Source organism: Hevea brasiliensis, chromosome 14 (genome assembly GCF_030052815.1).
Source record: "Hevea brasiliensis isolate MT/VB/25A 57/8 chromosome 14, ASM3005281v1, whole genome shotgun sequence".
Lineage (NCBI taxonomy): Eukaryota > Viridiplantae > Streptophyta > Magnoliopsida > Malpighiales > Euphorbiaceae > Hevea > Hevea brasiliensis.
Genome location: NC_079506.1, coordinates 89,474,046 through 89,487,350, shown reverse-complemented (window position 1 = coordinate 89,487,350; position 13,305 = coordinate 89,474,046). Strand labels below are relative to the sequence as shown.

Here is a 13,305-nt window from a genome sequence, read left to right as displayed (position 1 = left end):
AGATGTTGATTCCTTAATTTCCATAAGCAAAAATATATACATGTCATTGAGAAGTTGGGAAACCTTTGAAAATGACAAACGAAAAAGTGGCATTCTTGTGGTTTTTAACGGAATAATGGGATAATCTACCTAAACTAAGTCCAAACAACTTGCAACTTGATGATCCACTTGCTTTATGATGCATATGATAAGATCACCACCCCAAAATTCTCTCTCTGATCTCTTAAATCTCCAAGAAAACATCAATTTAATCCAAGTGGACATAAAGGAAAATTAAAACTTTCTTTTCTTTTCCTTCTCTTTCTCTCTATATACACTTTTATACCTCGCCTTTTCTTATGCATGATTCTTGTTATAACCCTAAAACAATCCTCAAGAAACCAACCGAAAAGAACACCCCCCACTAATTAATATGCCTGCTGCAGCTTCCCTGCAACTCCCAAGAACCACCGCCACAACCTCCGCCCTCCCTTGCCACAAGCAGTCTCAAACCACCGTCAACACTTGGCGGGTTCCTTTCATTTGGGATACTTCTTCTTCCGTTCCTGACTACGTTTATTGCTACCATTCTCGTACCATGGGACCAAACCAGTGCTGCTCCGCCATCGTCAAGACTATCAATGCACCTGTCTCCACCGTCTGGTCGGTGGTCCGCCGTTTTGATAACCCTCAAGCTTATAAACACTTTGTCAAGAGCTGCCATCTCATCAACGGCGATGGGGATGTAGGCACTCTCCGGGAGGTTCATGTGGTGTCTGGACTTCCTGCTGAGTCAAGCACCGAGAGACTCGAGATTCTTGATGATGAACGCCATGTCTTGAGCTTTAGCATGATTGGCGGTGACCACCGGCTAAACAATTACCGGTCAGTCACCACCCTCCACTCTTCTCCAGGTGGAAATGGTTCAAATGGTACGGTTGTTATCGAATCATACGTAGTTGATATACCCGCAGGAAATACTAAGGAGGATACATGTGTTTTTGTTGATACAATTGTAAGGTGCAACTTGGAATCTTTGGCTCGGATTGCTGAGAACATGGCCAAGAATGCCCAACAACAATCATCATCATCATCATCATCATCTTCTTGATTTTTTTTTCATAATTTTTTTGGTTTTCGAATTGGGTTTGGATTTGATCATATCGTTCGTGGATTGCCAATGCCCGAATTGGAAATTTCGTAGATCTACATATAAATATATATTGGCTCTTGAAGGTGCTTATAGTATATTTTAATGTCTTGTCAACTTTGATAATTTTCCTTCGAGATTGCTACCAATTTAGCATCATGTTCTATACCTTTGTGCTTCTTTCCCTTTTTCTTTTTCTCTTGTTGTTTTTGTTCAAGGGAGAGGGCTGTTAATTTTATGGCTTCATTTATGCACATATTATTCTAGATTCATCTTTTTTTTTTCTTGTATTTTCCCCTTCCTCTCCCTTGCCCTTATTGTTTATAATTTTACCATCCCTAATTTTTCACTAGTTGATGATTATATTCAGTGTTTTCTTAATAGTACCCACTTACAAAAAAAAATATTATAACTAATGAGTTTTAATTCAATAATACTGAAATTGTCTCTGTGAGGTTTCGATTTCAAATCCCAAGTATCGATTGTGATTTTGAAACTGTCATAATTAATTAATATTGATAATATGCTATTCTTGACGACAAACGGATACAAAAGAATAATAAAATAGTGGTGATCAATTATCATATGTAAATGGTATGATCAACTAAACCAGCTAGTGGCAATTAAAATAAACATAGAGTTAGTAAGAGTAAGGTTTTTTTAAATTCTTGGTGATTAAGATATATATATATATATATATATATATATATATATATATATATATATATATATATATATATATATATATATACACACTCGAGTAAGGTTCTTTTTCAATTCTTGGTCGATCCTTTAGGTGGATAATTAGATAATTCAGTTATCTTATATAGCTGTCGTATAGTAGTCGGCATTGAAATTTTAATATACATGGAGGTTTGTCTTGGAAAGATATATTAATATTAAAATAAGTAAAAAATTAATTAATAAGAAAGAAATCAGAATAATTCAAAACCTCATAGGTAGGTGGGAATTTTTCTGCATTAGCATTTTTAATATTAAAATGGCTAAGTGTTTAATTTCACTTATGTATTTATTAAGATGTTCTATTTAGTTTATTTTTAATTTTTTCATCTGAGTTAATTTAGAAATTTTAATTTAAGCTCAATATTTAGTTTAAAAAGTTAAAATTTCTGAGTTAATTTTCTAGATTTCTTTATTTAAAAAAATAATAAATTCAATTTCTTTATTTTTGACTAAATTTTTTATCTCTTATTTAGCTCAAAGAATTAAGAGGTGTAATTTCTTTATTTTTTGGACTAAATTAAATTTAAATTGAAAATTTTAAACTAATTCTGATAAAAAGTTAAAAATAATAAAATTAAACACCTTTAATAAATACAAAGTGAAATGAAGTATTAAGCCACATTAAAACAGTGATTATTTTTTGGGTGATAGAGGAATCAAAAGGTGATGGAGCAACTTGAGTTAATTAAAAACTCAACTTTTATTACAAACTTAGGCAAGTTGTTATTTTTTGCTCCCTCTTTTATATATTCTATCTCAATTGTGTTTTTGAAGGGCTGGATCTGCAAGCAAGTGGGCTTGCAGGTTGCCAAGGAGGAGTTTTTCATTTTAATTTCCTACCTTTTTCAAAGGAAGAAACATGTAACACCCATAATTTTTAAATTTATTATTTTGTAGGTAAATATTAATATTTTATTTTATTTAAATTTTAAGAAATTATTTAAAATTTTTTAGATTTTAGAAATTGGGTTCAATTTTCTAAAAATATAAAATTTTGATGATTTTTTAAAAATTAATTTAAAGACCACGTGGCAAAACTAAAAATATATTTGGACTCTACGAATTTTTTTGAGTTTTCTAGAATTTTTTCGAAATTTTTGGGCCTTATTTTAGGTCCCAAAGTAGAGTAAAAAATTTAAATTTTTGTATCATCAATCGGACCGACCGAATCGAACCGGACCTGATCAAACTGATCGAATCGAACTGGCCCACTTCCATTTTCTTCTTCTCTTCTGCGCGTTCCTGATAGTCCTCTTTATCTCTTCGTTTTCTCTCTCTTTCCTCCACCCATCGCCGGCCAGCTACCCCCCCAGCCTCCCCCACACGCCGGCGCACCTCTAGGCCACCTCCCCGCCACGGTGCTCGAGCAATCGAAAAAGTCGCGAAGTCCCCAGCGTCGCGCATCGTTTAAATCTTCCCGGTCGATTCGGTCGATCCGCCACGATCCAAATCGGGTTTTGTGTTAAAACCCATCGACACCTCGAGAGCTTTTCATAGACACCAAGAACACCAAAAATCCATTGAACGGTTTGCCTAATTTTTGTCCGAGAAGTTTTAACCCATTTCGACTTTTGGGCTAAATTTCTCGCAAACCGTGAACCACATGAGAAAATCGACAGTACCGAAGTGCTCCACTCGTCGAGAGTTTTGCGGCAATACAAATTTCAAAATTTTTTGACACCGTTTTTTGATGGGTCTCGCGAAACTTCATACTATTTTTTCGAGCACTAAATGAGCTTAGAAAATTCCGTAAAAATTATGTACTAACCCCCCGTGTTGTGAGCTTTGTGTAGGTACCTTCAATTCGCGGAAATTCAACGGTTGCCTGAGTTTGTAAATTTCGGCCTAGGCAGACATGCTGCCGAAAAAGTTTTAGAATTGGGTCGAGATTTTGGCTACCCCACCATTGTCAGACGTCCCGAGCGCGTTCCCAAGGTCAAAATCGGTATAGGTAAACCCAAACCTTATTTTTTCTTAATTATCTAGTGCTTGAATTGGATTAAAAATCCATAGAATATTCGTGGTAGTTTAGAAAATTATAATTCATTTTGCATTAGCTTATTAATATTGCTAAGGACCGCGGAGCAAAGTTTTAGAATTTTTAGAGCTCATTTGGGTAGTTTTTGCAAAAGAGTTAATTATAGGGACTAAATGGTAATTTTTTAAATTATGGTTGTTGACTGTTTGAGTGGGCCCAAGAGGGGCCTTGTGATGTGATTGTGTGATTTGCAGATATAGAAGTATATTTTGAAGCCTTTTGAAAGTTGGTAGGTCCTAGGTATAGGGGAGACTCTGCCGAATTTTCGGCACGACTTAGGGTGTCTTTGGTTCTTTTCAGACTTGTATTGAGTCAAATATACTAAATAATTGCAATGAAATTTGTTAGGTGAGCCGGGACAGCCTTCCTCCTCCTAAGCGTCACAGTGACCTTGGTTTAAGTCTGTGAGTAAAATATTAATTTTAATTGTAATTTTGATATTATTATATGTTTAAGCATGCCCATGCATCACTTATAAATATGTATCTATGTAGTTAAACACTAAGTACATTTTATATTACATTCATAATTGTTGAAGTGCCATAGATATTGTTTGTGGTAATTTCGAGCAGTGTGTGTGCGTGATGTGATTGTGGTATGGTATTGGATATGGACAGGACGGGTAGACACGGCTTGAGAGACACTCGCTGGGAACTGGTCCTTCGGGATAGACACGGCTTGAGAGACACTCGCAAGCAGAGGTTGGATTAAGAGGGCTGTATAGGGGATCGGCTCCCATATATGTATTGTTTGACAGTGTTGGGTGTGTGAGTGCTCCAAATTGCCTTTTTGCTATTATGATATGAATTGTATGAAAATTATGAGGATGCTGCATATCACTCCACAGGGTGCATTAGCTTTAGATAGCTATAGAGATTATGATTAAAATTGGTATTTTACTCTCTGAGTCGAACGCTCACTCCTGTTCATCTATTTTTTCAGGCTACAGGAGGATTATTTGTTATAGCTAACCTGCTCTTCTTCTTCGCAGGTCCATTAATATTATTTAATGTATTTTGTACAATTGAGTTAAATTTTAGACTTCGCATGTGTTAGAAGTACTTATTTTTATTTTGGGCCTGTATTATAAAAGTTATATTGGACTTGTAAAATTATTAACTATATGCATGATGGGATTGGATGAGGGAGCTGAGCTCCCATTTGAGTTATGACATTTTGATTATGAGGAGGGTGAGCTGAGCTCCCCAATTTATTATGTATTGTGTTTACAGGTCGGGCGAGTCAAAAACTCCCCGTTGAATAGTCCATTTTATGGCCGGACTCTGTCCTATTGAATTCTTGAAATTGGGCCCAAATGGGCCTTAGAGTTGGGTTGAGGAATAGTTAAGCTTAGTACGGGCCTCAGGGCTTTAGGTTGGCCGAGGTCCTAGTGTCAGTCTGGCCCATAGGTTAGATCGTGACAAATGTGGTATCAGAGCTTAGGCTCCAGATTCATAGGGAATATATGTCTAAAGTATTGGGAAGAGTCTAATATGAGTCACATGCGGAGAATATGGTCCATATTAGTCCTTGCATTGTCATCTTTGCTTCTAGTTTCTACTTTGTATAATTGTGTGTGAATATGAGTCTATAGAGTGTCTGCAGCATGTCATGGGGCCTGTGCCTAGGCAATCGATGAATGACTACATATTATCTCGGATTGAAGGTTTGTCTTAGACTCAGTTTATGGAATTGTTTATCAACATGTTTGTGCCAGAAAGTTTCAGAGATCAAAATCAGTGGGCCTTTGAGGCCTTAAGGCAGAATGGCAGATCTATAGATGAATATGCTACAGAATTTCTAGAACTGAGTAGGTATGCCTCTACAGCAGTGGCTATAGAAAATATGAAGGTAAAGAGGTTCCTAAAGGGGCTGGACAGGAGGCATGCAAACCTGGCCATGATGTCTAATCAGTCTTTTTATGTGGTAGTTGATCGAGCCCGACAGATTGAGATTAGCTATACAGGAGATAACAGTGGAAGAGCAAAGAAGAACATAGCAGAAGGTTCTTTAGGTGTTCCTTACATGGGTACCATGGATAGAGAAAAAAAATTTAGAATTAATTGAACTAATTTATTAATTTTACCTAGTAAAAACATACACTGATTTTATATGTGTTATATTTTCACTTTCTGATAAAGAATTGGTCTATATTTTCATAAAACAAATATATATAAAGTAAAGAGGTTTTTTCTTACTATTACCATGTGGCATTCTAAATTTTAGTACTGGTACGTGGTATTTACTATACAAAAATTATTATATTTTATAATTATAATAATAATGTAAGTAATTATTAATTTTTATATTAAGTATTTAATTTTATTTTTTATTTAATTCTAATTTCCTTTTAAATATCTTTGCTATTACTGTTATTACCATAATTTTTATGACTAACTAATTAAAAATAGCAAATATATTTCAAAAATTTATAAATTTTCCATTTAAGGATTCTTAAATTTTTTATTATTTCATTTAATTATAAAAATTTAAAAATTATATATTTTAAAATAAATAAAATAATTTAGAATTATACTATAAAAATTATTACATGGAGTTAAATATTTTATCCTCTTATCATATAGAGTTAAATAATTTGTCATCTCTCTCTCTTTTTTATATATTTAATAAATTTTAATTTACCTTGATTTTATTTTGTTTTAACACATATTTAATAAAAATATATTTTTAATTATATATTGAATGTTATATATATATATATATATAAAATAAATTATGAAAAAATGAAATGAAATTTTATTTCATAGTAATGAAAAATAAGAAATTTATGTTAATATTTAATTTTTATTATTTTTTTATTCTTTATAGTATAATTAATAAATAACTAATATTAGTATTAATCATATTATATTGTTTTATTATTATTATTATTATATATATATATATATATATATATATATATATATATATATACTTGAAGTTTTATTTTTTAATTAATTAATTGTATAAATTTTTAAAATTATGATTAAATTGTTAATTCCTTAATTATGCATATATAAGTTACAAATTATTTGATTATTACACTTTAATACTATAATAAATAGTTATTGTTATTGTTGTTGTTATTATTATTATTATTATTATTATAAATACCTAAAAAGCTTAATTTAATTAGATAAAGGAAAAATTAAGAATTAATTGAACTAATTTATTAATTTTACCTAAAAAAATATATTAATTTTATATGTGTTGTATTTTCACTTTCTGATAAATAATTGATTCATATTTTTATGAAACAATTTCTAGAGGATGTAAGATTTTAAATCTATCACATTTATACTAACTGATAATTTTTAATTAAATTTATTAATTATTATTTTACTATATTTCCTGAAAGTTGTAATATATAATTAATATATAATTTAATTTTCTAAATACAATCCTCTTTTATATACATATATAAAGTAGGAATATATTTATAGAGAAATGACATGTAACACTTTCCTTTTAAATATCTTTACTATTACGATTATTATCATAATTTTTATTGTTAATTAATTAAAAATAGTAGATATACTTTAAAAATTTATAAATTTCTCATTTTAAAAATTCTTAAATTTTTTATTATTTCATTTAATTATAAAAATTTAATAATTATACATTTTAAAATTAATAAAATAATTTAGAATTATACTATAAAAAATTATAACATGGAATTAAATATTTTATCCTCCTATCACATAGAGTTAAATAATTTGTCATCTCTCTCTTTTTTATATATTTAATAAATTTTAATTTACTTTGATTTTATTTTACTTTAACACATATTTAATAAAAATATATTTTTAATTATGTATTGAATGTTATATATATAAAATAAATTATGAAAAAATGAAATAAAATTTTATTTTCATAGTAATGAAAAATAAGAAATTTATGTTAATATTTAATTTTTATTATTTTTGATATTCTTTATAATATAATTAATAAATAACTAATATTACTATTAATCATATTATATTATTTTATTATTATTTAGAAAAATTATATATATATATGCACCTGCCTCTTAAAGTTTTATTTTTTATTAATTAATTATATAATTTTTTTAAATTATGATTAAGTTATTAATTTTTTAATTATGCATATATAAGTTATAAATTATTTAATTATTACACTTTAATACTATAATAAATAGTTATTATTATTGTTGTTAATATTATTGTTATTATTATAAATATCTGAAATGTTCAATTTAATTAGAGAAAGAAAAAATTAAGAATTACTTGAACTAATTTATTAATTTTACGTAATAAAAATATATACTAATTTTATATATGTTATATTTTCACTTTTTAATAAAGAATTGATTTATATTTTTATAAAATAAATTTAAGAGGATGTAAGATTTAAATCTATTATATTTATACCTATTGGTAGTTTTTAATTAAATTTATTGATGACTATTTTTTCTGAAAGTTATAATATACAATTATTATATAATTTAATTTTATAAATACAATCATTATATATATATATATATATAAAGTAGAAATGTATTCACAGGAAAATGACATGTAACACTCCTTAAAAAATTTATCACGTGTCACTTTCTATAAATATTATCTTTTATACTAATTATTATTTAATTTTTTATTTATTTTTTAATTATCATTATTATTTAAAATACTACATTAAAATTTTTTATTTAAATTATTATTTTTTTAATTTAATTTTTTAAAAATTAAGACATTTTGTAGTTAAATACAATATTTATAAATTATTTATATTATTCTGTAAATACTAATTATTCTTTAATTTTTAATTTTTTTAATTATTATTATTTTTTATAATATTACTTTAACATTTATTAGTTAAAATATTATTTTCTTTAAAATCTGATCTTTAAAAAATTAAGACCTTTTATGATTAAATATAATACTTAAAAATTATTTATATTATTTTTTTATAAATACATTTATATAAAATATTATTTATCATATATTACGTTTAGTAATAATAATAATAATAATAATAATAATAATAAGTAATTGATGATCATTAATTTAATGAATATTGACTATTAATTTATGATTTCATAATTAATCATAAATACTCTCATTTACATTAATTATTATTTAATTTTTTTTATTTCTCTTTTAATTATTATTATTATTTATAATATTACCTTATCATTTATGATTCAAATTACTATTTTTAAAAAAAATTAAAATATTTAGTAATTAAATGTAATATTTACAAATTATTTATATTATTTTATAAATACTAATTATTATTATTTTTAGTTCTTTTATAATTATTATTATTACTTACAATATTATTTTAATATTTATTATTTAAATTATTTTTTTTATTTTATTTTTAAAAATTAAGATATTTTATGATTAAATATAATATTTAAAAATTATTTATATTATTTTTTAATAAATTCATTTTTGTAAAAACATTATTTACCAAATGTTACTCTCTATTATAATAATAATAATAATAATAATAATAATAATAATAATAATAGATCATTGATGGTCATTAGTTTAAAAAAAATGATTCATTAATTTGTGATCTAATAATCAACTATCATGTAATTCAATTTTAAATTATTTCATATCTTTAACAAATATTTTTATCGCATTGTTATATTTTTTATTATAAAATATTTATTAAAAAATTTGAGAGACAAAAGTGTATACATAAAAGTTATAAAAATAAAATATAGAGATTAGACTTTTTTATAATTAGTATATATTATTTTTTATGTTAATAATTTAATATTTTTTATTTTTCTAAAATTAATTAATGCTTATTATTATTATTATCATCATCATCATCATCATCATTACCAACTTATGGCCATTTAATTAAAATGACCAAGTAAATAAGAAACATTTTACTTTTAAAAACATGAATTTAAATATTTTTTTTACCATTTTTCAATTCAATAATATTTAGTTATAAATTATTTTTTTATTTAAATAATTTTCATTTTTTTATCAATATATAGTATTATATGAGATTTTTGATACACATTAAGCATTATTCTTTCAACAAGTATTTTTATTTAACCTAAATGTGATAAAATATTTTTTATATTTTATTATTTCTTTCAAAGTTATTAATTATCATTCTCAAATTTTATTTATTTAAATATATCTAATTAATATTTATTTAATTATTAATTTTTTAAAATTTCTTATTTAATATTTCTTAAACTTTGAATATCTAATTTCATTATAACTATATATCAAATAAAATTATAATTAATATTTTGATTATCTATATTTTATTATAATTAATTTTCATCAAAATTATTTTTAAATTTTAATTAAATATCTATATTTTAGTATATAAATTATCTCTTAACTATATTTTTATATAGAAGTAGAATTTTAAAGATAAATTACAAATATAATAACATTGAAAATTTAGCTACAAATAAAAATGATTAAGAACAATTAAAGTTACAATATTATAATCATGAAATCTGCCTTTTGAAAAATAGTATCTATTTATAGTATTTATTTTAATAATAGAAAATTATGACATTTTAAAATTATAACGTTTATGAAATATATTTATTTTATATTACAAATTTATGTAAAGTGATAACTATTTTTATCAAATAATTATTTTATAAAAAAATTGAGATTAATAAAAAAAATTTACATTTAGATGTAGTAATTTTGAAAATAATATAATAAAATGTTATTTTTAATTTATAATAATATTATGTATTTTTATTATTACTGAAATTAAATAATTCAATTCATCGTTGGCAATTTGATAATTTTTTATTATATTAATAACAAAAAATATTATATTTATATATTTTTAAAATAATATTATTTTCTCATTAATGTGGCAATTTGATAATTTTTTATTATATTAATAACAAAAAATATTATATTTATATATTTTTAAAATAATATTATTTTCTCATTAATGTATTTTTTTATAATTTATAAAAAATAAATATCGATTTACATAAATTATGAGATAAAATATAAAAATTTTATGAAATTTAAATTATTTTTTAAATAAAGTACTTTATTTACATTTTAAATAAAATAATCATGAAAATTACTCTTAATAAATGTATAAAAAGAATTAAATAGGTACTTTAATTAATTATAATATAAATTAATTAAAATTTTATTATTATGATAGGTAAAATTTTATTTAAATTAAATTAAATAAGAGATAAATTTTAATTTAAAATTAATTTAATAATAATAATTTATTTTATTTAAAATTAAATTAAAAATTAAATTAAAAAATATAAATTATAAATTATCCATGCATAACATGGGCATTATGCTAGTTATAAGATATATCATGTAATTTGTTATAAATCATTCTTGTCATTAATATGTCTCACTTAAATTTCAAAAACAACAGTAATTTAGGCATAATGACTAAAAAAGGATTGAATTTTTATTTATTTTTAATTTTATCAATTTTGATATAATCTAACATTAATTAAATTTCTAGCTTATTTTCAAAACACTTTTTTTAATTTTTCCAAAAAATATTTATTTATATTATTTTTATAAAAATTTACAAAAAAATATAAAATTTTTAAATGAAAATAATTTTTTTTTCTTATTAAAATAGTTTTTGTTAGCTTTACATGTACATTTTAATTTCAAGTTACAAAATAGAGTACTAAAATTATTATCAATATTAATAGACTAGCTAAAATCAATAAAATTAAAGAAATAAAATTAAATTACAAATTTTAAGTTTTTTTTTATTAGGACTATAATTTATACATTTATTACAATTAAAAAATTGATTGAATAAACGTTAGTATATATATTCAATCAATTCTTATAATTAATTCATGTGTTAAATTAAGTTATTACATGGGTAATTTAATAAACCAATTTGGCTTTTTTAAAAAGAAATCTTCACTATAAGATGAATAAAATCCAAACTATTAACTAAGTTTGAATTACAGTGTATATATATATATATATATATATATATATTATGATATGAAACAAATTAAGTTTTCTTTTAGAAAAAATATGTCACTAAAATTTTTTAGCAATAGATTTTCAGCAACGACAATATATAGCACGTGGCTGAAGACATCCTTGCTAGCAACAAAATTTTATTTGTTGTTAAAAATATCACCTTAAATGTATTAATTCATAAGAATTTCAAAATAATTAAATAATTTATTTAAATTTTTTTTTAATACGAACGGCATATTATTTTGTCAATTTATGTTACACTTTTATCGTTTCCTTTATTGTCAATTTTTAATATTAATTTTTAGACAAATTATAGAATACACTCAGAGTACTAAAAAATAATATATTACATATTTATATAAAAATAATTACACAATAAAAATAAAAATATGAAATTCATTATTTTATTAATAAAGATGCATATATATTAAATACACCTAATAATTTATCTAATTTTTATTTATGAAGCCGGTTCATTAATAAGGTTTTTGTCAGTATTTTATTAATAAATATATTTTACATTGTAATTCTCTTGACATTCTTTCTCTGCCAATAATATATTAAAAATTACTAATAAAATAGATATCAATAACTTTTATTGTTATTATATATATATATATATATATATATATATATATATATATATATATATATATATATAATGGTAATTTTCATCCTATTATTATAATATGTTTCCTTATTTTTTTTTTATTTACCATTAATGATATTTTAAAATAAATTGTCATGTATTATAAAGGTTTTTTTTCAGCGATTTTAAAATTCAATTTTTCATATTTATTTAAAGTATTTAAGCATATTATTTTAATCTTAATGGAGTCAATTAGTAAGATAAAAAGGAAAACATGGATCCTATGTAGCCCTTTGTCTTATCACCTTTTCACATAAAAGTGGGTACTCCTTATAATATGGAGAGTAAATCCCATATGATTATGAGAAATCTCCTTGTTGTCTTTGTATTTTGATTTAGTTGTCTTACCTTCAAATAAGGCTAATAACGGATAAGTAATTGCAAAATCAATAAATCAGAATCTAATTAATATTGACATTAATTACCTAAATTCATTCTAAACTCAATTAAAATTAATTCTCAATTACTTAAATATGTCTCAAATCTAATCTAATTATTATTATTCAAATAATACTTAAACTCGTTTAACTTTATATATATATATATATATATATATATAAATTAATAATTTACATAAAAATATTTTTAATTAGTAATTTATATTTTAAAAATTTAAACATAAAAAATATAAATATTATTGTAAAATATATTTTTTATATTTATATGTAAACAAATTAAGATAATAAGTACCTAATATGCCAAATTCAAAATTGACCTAATCCTTATTTCTTAAATTCAAACTTGTTCCAAATCTGATTATATACTAACTATCCAAATCCATCCTACC

The 13,305-nt window shown here is 23.6% G+C and overlaps 1 protein-coding gene across 1 annotated transcript; it reads left to right on the top strand.

The window, feature by feature from the left end:
* Positions 1–1,413, top strand: LOC110633511 (abscisic acid receptor PYL4). The gene has a single exon (XM_021782142.2). It carries the CDS (start codon positions 413–415, stop codon positions 1,088–1,090), a length of 678 nt encoding a protein of 225 aa, XP_021637834.2. The 5' UTR covers positions 1–412; the 3' UTR covers positions 1,091–1,413.
* The last annotated feature ends 11,892 nt before the right edge of the window (positions 1,414–13,305 follow it).

Bases quoted from the DNA above. Each gene is read 5' to 3' on its own strand.
- LOC110633511 (XM_021782142.2), top strand. From the start codon at position 413: ATGCCTGCTGCAGCTTCCCTGCAACTCCCAAGAACCACCGCCACAACC.